The 14,712-nt window shown below is 43.7% G+C and overlaps 1 protein-coding gene across 5 annotated transcripts in view; it reads left to right on the top strand.

Annotated features, from left to right (window-relative positions):
* The window catches only part of ptprz1a (protein tyrosine phosphatase receptor type Z1a), a 68,714-nt gene that overhangs the window by 36,388 nt on the left and 17,614 nt on the right, over nt 1-14,712 (top strand). For all 5 annotated transcript variants that reach the window (XM_071326434.1, XM_071326436.1, XM_071326437.1 and 2 more), the window contains exons 7-10: nt 384-541; nt 9,744-9,894; nt 12,454-12,638; nt 12,914-13,040. In XM_071326434.1, the coding sequence (XP_071182535.1) occupies nt 384-541; nt 9,744-9,894; nt 12,454-12,638; nt 12,914-13,040 (621 nt within the window). The remainder of the gene's footprint in view (nt 1-383; nt 542-9,743; nt 9,895-12,453; nt 12,639-12,913; nt 13,041-14,712) is intronic.

Below are 14,712 nucleotides of genomic sequence, written 5' to 3' on the forward strand. Positions count from 1 at the left end.
TTATTTACCCTCTATTGTTTATCCTCTATTGTTCATCCTCTATCATTTATCCTCTATCCTCTATTGGTTATTCTCTGTCATTTATCTTCTATTGTTTATCCTCTATCGTTCATTCTCTATCATTTACCCTCTATCCTCTATCGGTTATCATCTATCGTTCAGCCTCCATCGTTCATACTCTATTGGTTATCCTCTATCGGTTATCATATATCGTTCATACTCTATCATTCATAATCTATCGTTTATCCTGTATTGGTTATCCTCTATTGGTTATCCTCTATCGGTTAATCTCTATCATCTGTCATTCTCTCTTCCTTTTGATCTGTTCCTCTATTTCACTTTTGCTTCTCTGTCTGCGTTCCCTACACTTCCCCCCTGTCTAGGTAAGAGTGGGAGGGTGGGTCCCTTCTCTCTCCGGGGCCTCCTGCCCAACTCCACAGAGAAGTACTTCATCTACAACGGCTCCCTCACCACACCACCCTGCACTGAGACCGTGGAGTGGATCGTCTTCAAGAACACTGTGGCCATCTCCGACACGCAGGTGGGTCTGTGTGTGAGTGTGTCCATGTACGGTTGAAGTCGGAAGTTTACATACACTTAGGTTGGAGTCATTAAAACTTGTTCTTCAACCACTCCACAAATTTCTTGTTAACAAGCTATAGTTTTGGCAAGTCGGTTAGGACATCTTCTTTTCTACTTCCGGCGCCGACAGAGATGGCCGCCTCGCTTCGCGTTCCTAGGAAACTATGCAGTATTTTGTTTTTCTACGTGTTATTTCTTACATTGGTACCCCAGTAATCTTAGGTTTCATTACGTACAGTCGGGAGGAACTACTGAATATAAGAGCATAGTCAACTCACTATCATTACGACCAGGAATATGACTCTCCCGAAGTGGATCCTGTGTTTTGCCTTCCACCCAGTACAATGGATCTGATCCCAGCCAGCGACCCTAAACAACGACGCCGTAAAAGGGGCAAACGAAGCGGTCTTCTGGTCAGGCTTCGGAGACGGGCACATCGCACTCCACTCCCTAGCATACTACTCGCCAATGTCCAGTCTCTTGACAACAAGGTTGATGAAATCCGAGCAAGGGTAGCATTCCAGAGAGACATCAGAGACTGTAACGTTCTTTGCTTCACGGAAACATGGCTCACTCGAGAGACGCTAACGGAGTCGGTGCAGCCAGCTGGTTTCTTCACGCATCGCGCCGACAGAAACAAACATCTTTCTGGTAAGAAGAGGGGCGGGGGGGTATGCCTTATGATTAACGAGATGTGGTGTGATCATAACAACATACAGGAACTCAAGTCATTCTGTTCACCTGATCTAGAATTCCTCACAATCAAATGTCGACCGCATTATCTACCAAGGGAATTCTCTTCGATTATAATCACAGCCGTATATATTCCCCCCCAAGCAGACACATCGATGGCCCTGAACGAACTTTATCTGACTCTATGTAAACTGGAAACCACACACCCTGAGGCTGCATTCATCGTAGCTGGGGATTTTAACAAGGCTAATCTGAAAACAAAACTCCCTAAATTCTATCAGCATATCGATTGTGCTACCAGGGCTGGTAAAACCCTGGATCATTGTTATTCTAACTTCCGCGACGCATATAAGGCCCTCCCCCGCCCTCCTTTCGGAAAAGCTGACCACGACTCCATTTTGTTGCTTCCAACCTACAAACAGAAACTAAAACAAGAAGCTCCAGCGCTCAGGTCTGTTCAACGCTGGTCCGACCAATCTGATTCCACGCTTCAAGACTGCTTCGATCACGTGGATTGGGATATGTTCCGCATTGCGTCCAACAACAACATTGACGAATACGCTGATTCGGTGAGCGAGTTCATTAGAAAGTGCATCGGCGACATAATACCCACAGCAACAATTAAAACATTCCCAAACCAGACACCGTGGATTGATTGCAGCATTCTCGTGAAACTGAAAGAGCGAACCACTGTTTTCAACCAGGGCAAGGTGACCGGAAACATGACCGAATACAAACAGTGTAGCTATTCCCTCCGCAAGGCAATCAAACAAGCTAAGTGCCAGTATAGAGACAAAGTAGAGTCGCAATTCAACAGCTCAGACACAAGAGGTATGTGGCAGGGTCTACAGTCAATCACGGATTACAAAAAGAAAACCAGCCCCGTCGCGGACCAGGATGTCTTGCTCCCAGACAGACTAAATAACGTTTTTGCTCGCTTTGAGGACAATACAGTGCCACTGACACGGCCCGCTACCAAAACCTGCGGGCTCTCCTTCACTGCAGCCGAGGTGAGTAAAACATTTAAACGTGTTAACCCTCGCAAGGCTGCAGGCCCAGACGGCATTCCCAGCCGCGTCCTCAGAGCATGCGCAGATCAGCTGGCTGGTGTGTTTACGAACATATTCAATCAATCCTTATCCCAGTCTGCTGTTCCCACATGCTTCAAGAGGGCCACCATTGTTCCTGTTCCCAAGAAAGTTAAGGTAACTGAGCTAAACGGCTACCGCCCCGTAGCACTCACTTCTGTCATCATGAAGTGCTTTGAGAGACTAGTCAAGGACCATATCACCTCCACCCTACCTGACACCCTAGACCCACTCCAATTTGCTTACCGACCCAATAGGTCCACAGACGACGCAATCGCAACCACACTGCACACTGCCCTAACCCATCTGGACAAGAGGAATACCTATGTGAGAATGCTGTTCATCGACTACAGCTCAGCATTTAACACCATAGTACCCTCCAAACTCGTCATCAAGCTCGAGACCCTGGGTCTCGACCCCGCCCTGTGCAACTGGGTACTGGACTTCCTGACGGGCCGCCCCCAGGTGGTGAGGGTAGGTAACAACATCTCCACCCCGCTGATCCTCAACACTGGGGCCCCACAAGGGTGCGTTCTGAGCCCTCCTGTACTCCCTGTTCACCCACGACTGCGTGGCCATGCACGCCTCCAACTCAATCATCAAGTTTGCGGACGACACTACAGTGGTAGGCTTGATTACCAACAATGACGAGACGGCCTACAGGGAGGAGGTGAGGGCCCTCGGAGTGTGGTGTCAGGAAAATAACCTCACACTCAACGTCAACAAAACAAAGGAGATGATTGTGGACTTCAGGAAACAGCAGAGGGAGCACCCCCCTATCCATATCGACGGGACAGTAGTAGAGAGGGTAGTAAGTTTTAAGTTCCTCGGTGTACACATCACGGACAAACTGAATTGGTCCACCCACACAGACAGCGTTGTGAAGAAGGCGCAGCAGCGCCTCTTCAACCTCAGGAGGCTGAAGAAATTTGGCTTGTCACCAAAAGCACTCACAAACTTCTACAGATGCACAATCGAGATCATCCTGTCAGGCTGTATCACCGCCTGGTACGGCAACTGCTCCGCCCACAACCGTAAGGCTCTCCAGAGGGTAGTGAGGTCTGCACAACGCATCAGCGGGGGCAAACTACCTGCCCTCCAGGACACCTACACCACCCGATGTCACAGGAAGGCCATAAAGATCATCAAGGACAACAACCACCCGAGCCACTGCCTGTTCACCCCGCTATCATCCAGAAGGCGAGGTCAGTACAGGTGCATCAAAGCAGGGACCGAGAGACTGAAAAACAGCTTCTATCTCAAGGCCATCAGACTGTTAAACAGCCACCACTAACATTTAGTAGCCGCTGCCAACATACTGACTCAACTCCAGCCACTTTAATAATGGGAATTGATGGAAATGTACGTAAAAATGTATCACTAGCCACTTTAAACAATGACACTTAATATAATGTTTACATACCCTACATTACTCATCTCATATGTATATGTATATACTGTACTCTATATCATCTACTGCATCTTGCCATCTTTATGTAATACATGTATCACTAGCCACTTTAAACTATGCCACTTTATGTTTACATACCCTACATTACTCATCTCATATGTATATACTGTACTCTATACCATCTACTGCATCTTGCCTATGCCGTTCTGTACCATCACTCATTCATATATCTTTATGTACATATTCTTCATCCCTTTACACTTGTGTGTATAAGGTAGTAGTTGTGGAATTGTTAGGTTAGATTACTCGTTGGTTATTACTGCATTGTCGGAACTAGAAGCACAAGCATTTCGCTACACTCGCATTAACATCTGCTAACCATGTGTATGTGACAAATAAAATTTGATTTGATTTGATTTTGTACATGACACAAGTAATGTTTCCAATAATTGTTTACAGACAGATTATTTCACTTATAATTCACTGTCTCACAATTCCAGTGGGTCAGAAGTTTACATAAACTAAGTTGACTGTGCCTTTAAACAGCTTGGAAAATTCCAGAAAATGATGTCATGGCTTCAGATGTTTCTGATAGGCTAATTGACATCATTTGAGGCAATTGGAGGTGTACCTGTGAATGTATTTCAAGGCCTACCTTCAAACTCAGTGCCTCTTTGCTTGACATCATGGGAAAATCAAAAGAAATCAGCCAAGAAAAAAATTGTAGACCTCCACAAGTCTGGTTCATCCTTGGGAGCAATTTCCAAATGCCTGAAGGTACCACGTTCATCTGTACAAACAATAGTATGTAAGTATTAACACCATGGGACCACGCAGCCATCATACCGCTCAGGAAGGAGATGCGTTCTGTCTCCTAGAGATGAACGTACTTTGGTGTGAAAAGTGCAAATCAATTCCAGAACAACAGCAACGGACCTTGTGAAGCTGCTCGCGGAAACAGGTACAAAAGTATCTAAATCCACAGTAAAACGAGTCCTATATCGACATAACCTGAAAGGCCGCTCAGCAAGGAAGAAGCCACTGCTCCTAAACTGCCATAAAAAAGCCAGACTACGGTTTGCAACTGCACATGGGGACAAAGATCGTACTTTTTGGAGAAATGTCCTCTGGTCTGATTAAACAAGAACAGAACTGTTTGGCCATAATGACCATCATTATGTTTGGAGGAAAAAGGGGTAGCTTGCAAGCCGAAGAACACCATCCCAACCGTGAAGCATGGGAGTGGCAGCATCATGTTGTGGGGGTGCTTTGCTGTAGGAGGGACTGGTGTACTTCACAAAATAGATGGCATCATGAGGCAGGAAAATTATGTGGACATATTGAAGCAACATCTCAAGACATCAGTCAGGAAGTTAAAGCTTGGTCGCAAATGGGTCTTCCAAATGGACATTGACCCCAAGCATACTTTCCAAGATGTGGGAAAATGGCTTAAGGACAACAAAGTCAAGGTGTTGGAGTGGCCATCACAAAGCCCTGACCTCAATCCTATAGAACATTTGTTGGCAGAACTGAGAAAGGGTGTGCCTACAAACTAGAGGTCGACCGATTATGATTTTTCAACGCCGATACCAATACCGATTATTGGAGGACCAAAAAAAGCAGATACCGATTAATCGGACGATTTTAAAAAATGTATTTGTAATGATGACAATTACAACAATACTGAATTAACACTTATTTTAACTTAATAGAATACATCAATAAAATCAATTTAGCCTCAAATAAATAATGAAACATGTTCAATTTGGTTTAAATAATGCAAAAACAAAGTGTTGGAGAAGAAAGTAAAAGTGCAATATGTGCCATGTAAGAAAGCTAACGTTTAAGTTCCTTGCTCAGAACATGAGAACATATGAAAGCTGGTGGTTCCTTTTAACATGAGTCTTCAATATTCCCAGGTAAGAAGTTTTAGGTTGTAGTTATTATAGGAATTATATGACTATTTCTCTCCATACGATTTGTATTTCATATACCTTTGACTATTGGATGTTCTTATAGGCACTTTAGTATTGCCAGTGTAACAGTATAGCTTCCATCCCTCTCCTCGCCGCTACCTGGGTTCGAACCAGGAACACATCGACAACAGCCACCCTCGAAGCAGCATTACCCATGCAGAGCAAGGGGAACAACTACTCCAAGTCTCAGAGCGACTGACGTTTGAAACGCTATTAGCGCACACCCCGCTAACTAGCTAGCCATTTCACATCGGTTACACCAGCCTAATCTCAGGAGTTGATAGGCTTGAAGTCATAAACAGCGCAATGCTTGAAGCATTGCGAAGAGCTGCTGGCAAAACGCACGAAAGTGCTGTTTGAATGAATGCTTACGAGCCTGCTGGTGCCTACCATCGCTCAGTCAGACTGCTCTATCAAATCATAGACTTAATTATAACATAATAACACATAGAAATACGAGCCTTAGGTCATTAATATAGTCAAATCTGGAAACTATTATCTCGAAAACAAAACGTTTATTCTTTCAGTGAAATACGGAACCGTTCCGTATTTTATGTAACAGGTGGCATCCATAAGTCTAAATATTCCTGTTACATTGCACAACCTTCAATGTTATGTCATAATTACGTCAAAGTCTGGCAAATTAGTTTGCAATGAGCCAGGCGGCCCAAACTGTTGCATATACCTTGACTCTGCGTGCAATGAACGCAAGAGAAGTGAAGTTTAATGCTAGCTAGCAACTTACATTGGCTTCTTTCTGCATTCGCGTAACAGGCAGGCTCCTCGTGAGGCAGGTGGTTAGAGCATTGGACTAGTTAACCGTAAGGTTGCAAGATTGAATCCCTGAGCTGACAAGGTAAAAATCTGTCGTTCTGCCCCTGAACAAGGCAGTTAACCCACCGTTCCTAGGCCGTCATTGAAAATAAGAATGTGTTCTTTAACTGACTTGCCTAGTTAAATAAAGGTGTAAAAAAAAATATTGGGGCAAAATCGGCATCCAAAAATACCGATTTCCGATTGTTATGAAAATCGGTATTTTGAAATCGGCCCTAATTAATCTGCCATTCCGATTAATCAGTCGACCTCTACTACAAACCCGACTCAGTTACACCAGCTCTGTCAGGAGGAATGTGCCAAAATTCACCCAACTTATTGTGGGAAGCTTGTGGAAGGCTACCCAAAAACGTTTGACCCAAGTTAAACAATTTACAGGCAATGCTACCAAATACCAATTGAGTGTATGTAAACTTCTGACCCACTGGGAATGTGATGAAATAAATAAAAACTGAAATAAATCATTCGCTCTACTATTATTCTGACATTTCACATTCTTATAAAATAAAGTGGTGATCCTAACTGACCTAAGACAGGGAATTTTTACAAGGATTAAATGTCAGGAATTGTGAAAAACTGAGTTTAAATGTATTTGGCTAAGGTGTATGTAAACTTCTGACTTCAACTGAACACCTGTGTGTGCATTTATGAAATCAGAGAGTGTGTGTATTTTTTTTTTGTCAGTACAGAAGAAGAGATAGCGTGAGCAACAGGGAGAGTGGGAGTTGACAGATGTCTTTTAGAGTGTGAATGGGTTGGGTGGGACCTTAACATACACTCCTTCATCTGCATAGTTAAAAGGCATTGCACAAGGTTGTTTTCACAAGTCACTTCTAAACTGTTTCATTATGCCGGCGCCTGTGTCTTTTTGTTTTTGTGTCTGACTCTGTGCCAGAACTTTGCTTTTGATTTATGTCTGCATTCATAATTGATCGTGGTGTGTGTGTGTGTGTGTGTGTGTGTGTGTGTGTGTGTGTGTGTGTGTGTGTGTGTGTGTGTGTGTGTGTGTGTGTGTGTGTGTGTGTGTGTGTGTGTGTGTGTGTGTGTGTGTGTGTGTGTGTGTGTGTGTGTGTGTGTGTGTCAGCACCATGCGTTTCAGTTTAAGCAGAGTAAAGGCCTCTGTGCGCCTTTATTTGTTTGTTTAAATGACAGCTTTTATATACCTGTCAATCACAAATACCCTGAGGGTAACAGGGAAGACATACACGCACTCACACTCCTTTTAAGTCTTTAACTGTTGACATCCCGTTGTCTGACACACACCCTCTTTCCATTTAAACTGGCTTTCAGTCTGCCTGTTTTCGGTTCTGTATGGTAGGGTAATGTCACGTCTCAAGTTTCAAAACACTTTGAAAGGCCATTTTGGGAGAATTGTTCCTCTATTGTGTAGCTTGGTGGCTTTTCAAACACTCCCTCGAGGCGTACACTAGCTCTTATGTGATAGGATTACCATATCGCCAGTCGTGCATACAGTAGCCTATATATTCAAACAACGTTATCCACATATTTGTTGTTTTGATAACATGAACTAATAACCAATGCCTGTGCGTATGCAAAAGTAATTTTGCAAAAGTTGTGCCATAAGAGCGCCATGATCATCATGAATACTACTGTGTGTTTCTAGACAACACCACACCTATCATTACATTTGTACATACCAATGGCTGTTGCAGCGGTTGCCCGAGTCACGGTTTTGGCCCCGGGTCACACTCCCAGCCACTCTGTTTGCAATGCTGTGTGAGTCAGAGGACCAGTGTTCTGTACAGTGTTACACAATCAACTGTAGAAGAGGTGTATAGGACAGGCATCCATGCATGTGTCTAGCATGTGTGTATTTTATTTTATTTGATCTTATTTTACCAGTCAATTAAGAACAAATTCGTATTTGCAATGTTCTTATTTACAGAAAGATATTTTTGATGGCCTGTGTGTTAGGTTGTGTGACGTCTGAATACTGTATGACCCATAGTTTTGAAGGTCTGTGAGAATGTATCATGATAATAGTAATTAGCTAGTATGTGGGTGGTGCCATCAAGTCAGTGCCTTTGGAGAAGATTTCACCTCATTTTAACATTCTGTCATAAAGAAAACATGTTCAACTTAATAAAAAAAATCTCTAGAGGTTAAATTAAAAAAAGACTATAGTAAGTGCGTACTAAGTGCCAAGTAAAGTAACAAGGTTGACTGTAGGAGGGTTGACAATTTCAATTTAAATCAGCCATAAATCTCCTAGTGACAGGGTGAATGTAATCTTGTTGTGTGAAACAGGGAGTGGCGATTGAACGCGAGTTTCACAAAAAAATAACATTGTTTGGGCAACATGTATGGGCAGCAGGGTTGACTACTTCATCTTAAATCATTTATATTGTTGAAATATTTCTAGCCTGTTTAATCTATGGGCAACAGGGTTGACGTGTTGTTTTCGACCCACTCAGTTTTCCAACACAAAACACCAGAAAATGACCAAAAAGAGTAGAACCAGCTCACCTGCTTTTACACTATTATTTGACTATTATGATAACTATTAGATGTTCAATATTTATTTTGAATGAAATATTTAAAAAGGAATAGTTTCACCATATTTAAAGGACAGTTCAGTTCACGTACAGGGTCGATCTTAAACTGAGGGCCAGACTTAAATGAATCACTGATCACATCAAATAAATGAAAAATCTTAAGAAATTACTTCGTCAAAGCAACAAAAAATAACTAGGGCTTTCCAATGATGGCTCCCCCGTGAATAAATGTTGGGGCTAAATGGGTTAAAATCTTCCTGTAAGTCACAGAGCCATTGTTCTGTATGAATGTGTTGGTTGTATTGTATTCTAGCTGGTGATGTTCTGTGAGGTGATGACCATGCAGCAGACTATATAACATTAAGACATGTTATAGCTATGTAATAATCTGTGTATGAATGTGTTGGTTGCATGTTTGTAGCTGGAGATGTTCTGTGAGGTGATGACCATGCAGCAGACTTCCTCTGTGACATTATTTTGAGGTTATGCTATGAAGAGTCATACGAGGTTATAACTGTTCATTGTGTTGTAGCTGGAGATGTTCTGTGAGGTGATGACCATGCAGCAGACTTCCTCTGTGACATTATTTTGAGGTTATGCTATGAAGGGTCATAAGAGGTTATAACTGTTCATTGTGTTGTAGCTGGAGATGTTCTGTGAGGTGATGACCATGCAGCAGGCGGGCTACGTGATGCTGATGGACTACCTGCAGAACAACTACAGAGAGCAGCAGCAGCAGTTCATGGGCCAGGCCTTCTCCTCCTACACCGGCACAGAGGAGGTCCTCACTCCCAGTATGTACTTGTTTGTCTGTCTGTGTCTGTCAGAGGAGGTCCTCACTCCCAGTATGTACTTGTCTGTCTGTCTGAGGAGGTCCTCACTCCCAGTATGTACCTGTCTGTCTGTCTGTGTCTGTCAGAGGAGGTCCTCACTCCCAGTATGTACTTGTCTGTCTGTCTGAGGAGGTCCTCACTCCCAGTATGTACTTGTCTGTCTGTCTGTGTCTGTCAGAGGAGGTCCTCACTCCCAGTATGTACTTGTCTGTCTGTCTGAGGAGGTCCTCACTCCCAGTATGTACCTGTCTGTCTGTCTGTGTCTGTCAGAGGAGGTCCTCACTCCCAGTATGTACTTGTCTGTCTGTCTGAGGAGGTCCTCACTCCCAGTATGTACCTGTCTGTCTGTCTGTGTCTGTCAGAGGAGGTCCTCACTCCCAGTATGTACTTGTCTGTCTGTCTGAGGAGGTCCTCACTCCCAGTATGTACCTGTCTGTCTGTCTGTGTCTGTCAGAGGAGGTCCTCACTCCCAGTATGTACTTGTCTGTCTGTCTGAGGAGGTCCTCACTCCCAGTATGTACCTGTCTGTCTGTCTGTCTGTGTCTGTCAGAGGAGGTCCTCACTCCCAGTATGTACTTGTCTGTCTGTCTGTCTGAGGAGGTCCTCACTCCCAGTATGTACCTGTCTGTCTGTCTGTCTGTGTCTGTCAGAGGAGGTCCTCACTCCCAGTATGTACTTGTCTGTCTGTCTGAGGAGGTCCTCACTCCCAGTATGTACCTGTCTGTCTGTCTGTCTGTGTCTGTCAGAGGAGGTCCTCACTCCCAGTATGTACTTGTCTGTCTGTCTGAGGAGGTCCTCACTCCCAGTATGTACTTGTCTGTCTGTCTGTCTGTCTGTCTGTCTGTCAGAGGAGGTCCTCACACCCAGTATGTACCTGTCTGTCTGTCTCCAACAATCCATTCAAACATCTGTCGTATTCACTCCTGGTTCTTGGCACTAACACCTGATTCAACTAATCATGGTCTTGATGATTAAGTGATGAATAGATTCAGGTTTGTTAATGCTGGGCTGGAATAAAGTCTGCCGCCAAGTAACTCGCAGACAAATAGAGCATTAATATGTATTAACGCTACATTGTCATTGCAACAGAGCATAGAATGCTTAATTCTGAGCAGAAAATAGCAACATACCAATAACAAACATCATACATATATTTGTGACACTTTTGGTGGCCTATTAACATGTCATAGGTGGATTTTGATACATGTGAGGCAAGACTGGTAACCCAACTGAGAACCTGCAGCTTGTTATGGGCAAATGTAATCTGTGACACAAACGCACGCACACATATATACACACACACATATACACGGTACACTGTGGCTGTCTCACAGAGCTCATTTGATGTATCATACTATGACTGGGTCCTGACCCTAGTAAAGCCGTGATGGCAGTTTGATGTGTGTTTCCTGGTTAGACATCAGCATTAATCAGGACTTTAACTAGCATGTGGCATGCTGGCAGGCATTCAATATAAGACAGCATGTGTGTCAGCATCTGTGTGTGTGTGCCTCTCTTAATTATACCCGGACTCTCTGTATCCTTGAAGGGAGAATTTAATTGCTGTGGATGCTTAGGCACCAGGCTAATATACTAGCCCCTCTCACTCTCTCATCTTTATGTCTCTCTCTCTCTCTCTTTCCCTACATGCCAGCAATGATATTAGACTCTCAGTTTAAAGTTCTCTCCCCTCTTTCTCCCCTCTTTAGACCTGGTGGTCGCTAGGTGTTGCTAGGTTACTGTGGCTGCCCCCTCCCTTTCACAGAGCACTTTCCAAACGTATTCGGAAAATGGATACAGTGCATTGAATATGATATATAATGTACATGAATAGGTGTGAGATGCACGTCACAAAACAAATTAAAGAAAGAAAAGAACTGGAGAAAAATATTGCTGTTTCTTTGCTCCTCTCTGCCCTCTTGTGTTGAAAAGGGGTTAGTACAGAAAATGTGAATATATTTCTTAAATCCCTCAGCATCATTAAAAACATTAAATTAATGCATTCACCCCCTCACCACAAATGATTTCCATGGTCTACTCTTGTGGTGCCCTAAGTAAATGCAGGCTTAGATAATGTGTCAATGGTTTAGTTGTTGTCCTTGGCCATTGTCTCTGGTCTCATTTTGATTGATTTAAATCTCTTTCTCCCCCCTCTAATCTGTGTTAATCCCAGAGTCTCCGTGTGTCTGTGAGCTGCATTAGAGCCGCAGCACTAATCTTTGATGGTGACCTTTGACACAGGCATGAGGCACGGGTTTAGCTCTCTTAACGGGAGAAACACCCAGTTGTGATGACCATTATTCCCCCATGCAAATATTTTGGTTTTGGTGTTGCTTTACAGCCTTAATTTAACACCCCATTGGGTGTTGCTTGAAGTTTGACATTTATTCTACACAGCATTTCTTTGTACCACTGCAAGTGATTATTCTACGTGGAATTCTTATGAATCTAAAATAATTTAGATTTATTTATTTCTCGCTCTTTCTCTGTCTCTTCTGCCTCTCTCTCTCTCTCTGTCAGTCTGCAGTTCAGAGCCGGAGAACGTGCAGGCAGACCCCCATAACCTGACCAGCCTGCTGGTGATGTGGGAGCGGCCACGGGCGGTGTACGACGCCGGGATAGAGAAGTACTCAGTTACCTACAAGCTGGCCCAGGGAGAGGACCCTCCAGCCTTTGAGTACCTGACGGACGGAGACCAGGATGTGGTGAGGGACATTTATGTAGCGTGGGTTGTTCACGGAACTAATGCTTGTGAGCTGGAGCTCAGCAAACTAACACACAGATCACCAACTGAGGTCAATCACATTTTGGAAGGTTTGTGTGAATGAACAAATGAATGAGGGAATGGATGAAGAAACAAACAAAGAAACTAAAGAACCATAGTATGATTGAAAGCAAGAACAGATCCTACAAAGGTATAACCCTCCACATCGCCACCACCCTAAACCCCCTGTACTCCCCTCTCCCCGTCGTTCCCCAGGGGGCCATATTGCAGGACCTGATGTCCAACACCAGCTACGTGGTTCAGGTCATGGCGGTCTGCACCAACGGTCTGTACGGCCGCGTGAGCGAGCAGCTGACTGTCGACATGCCGATCGACAACCCCGGTAAGAGCGACCGCGACCGCCAATACGTCTACACAGACCGTACATAGGGGGGGGGTGTTATACTCTGCCGTAGCGTTCTGCTGACATAGAGAGTAGAGACCAAACATAGACGTTTGATCATTTGCAAACCAGTTCCCTTTACTGTATTGCTTTAATGGTAGGTCTTAACAGCAAAGTCACACTTACCGCTAGTGTAGTCTAGTCAGTCAGTCAGTTTGCCGATAAGATGCCCTGAAGGCTTCTCAGATAGAGTATGAACAGATTGTGTTAAGGGAATTCTGAAGAAGTTAAAGATGTGGTTTCTGATTGGTGTCCACGTGGTGTCCACGGTGTCCGCAAATGACCACACATTTCACACCCACCGAACTCTCACTGGTTTGCAGAGCCACTTCTGTTTCCCTAGCCGTCTTGGCCATGCTCCCTGTATGACGTTGTTTGTGATTTGAGAAGCCCCCCCCCCCCCCCAGTCTCTCTGTGTCTTCTCTTTGTCCAGTTCTGTTCCTTTAAACATGCACCCAGTTCCTCTATGTGCCACAGTAAATGTACCGCGTGTATTGTACTCTGTCCCTGGTGAAATCTTCTGTTCATCTTTCTTTGTACCCCTTTCAAGTGTGCTTTGATTTCTAAGACGGAAGAATATCCCCCTCAATCTGTTTGTTTAAGGTCAAAGGTTATTCCATGTGTACCTTCTATGTCACACAAAATATAAAAAATGGCACTTTTGTTTTGAAATGGCATCTTTTCCACCTGTAAGATCATGTTTGCTTGTGTGCAGCATTTGTATGAAATGATGGGTACTCTGTATCTCCTGAATTGTAAGTTTATAATAAACACATTTTGTCTTGCTAAAAATACTCTGCATCATATTTCGATGTGCATGAATTGTATACACTCATCCAAATGACTTGAAACAATTGTGTGACCGAATGTGCTGTGACAATTGTGGGGACAAAACAACTCATTTGTGAATCGTGTTTGTGAATTCATTCATTCATCCCTTCCCTCTCCACTTAACTTTTGAAAAACCCACCTCATGCTTTACAAACCCACTCTGATCTGGCCTGAGGCCTCCATGATGTGTAACTTAGTCCCATCCAGGTAAGAGGATGTGTGTGTGCGTGGGCCTGTGTGTGCATGTGCATGGGTGTGTTAACACTCAATTTGTGCTGAGGCGGAAGTACTACCTGTGGATAACTTTCCCTCCTGTTGTTATTTCTCTATCTATCTCTCCCTCTCCCTCTCTCTCTCTCTCACCTGGTGAGACAGCAACATATTCACCATGATTTCTAATATAGGTTCATACTATCTAATGATTTGCCGCTTCATATACTGTGGACCCATTGAAAGATGTGGATATCAAGCGTCCGAAGATTTTTGTCAAGCCTCTATCCTGGACCTGAAGACCAATCTGTGAATTAAAATAAAGTTTTGCACCCAATTCATCAAAAAAATACCATCAAAAACAGAATGGTTTTCACAAATACTCAATCTGTTTGTGTGTGTGAGTGTCTCCTTATGGTTATTCTTTCAGGTACATTTTAAAGTATGTTTCAAGTAAAGTGTCTGTCTGTAAGAACGTCGTTGGGTTTGTCAATGGGGCCAATATCTCAGAATATAATGTCATTGTTACTAATTGTCAAAGTTGTAACTAAGGGCTCTGTTCAATCCGCAT

Source organism: Salvelinus alpinus, chromosome 9 (genome assembly GCF_045679555.1).
Source record: "Salvelinus alpinus chromosome 9, SLU_Salpinus.1, whole genome shotgun sequence".
Classification (NCBI taxonomy): Eukaryota; Metazoa; Chordata; class Actinopteri; order Salmoniformes; family Salmonidae; genus Salvelinus; species Salvelinus alpinus.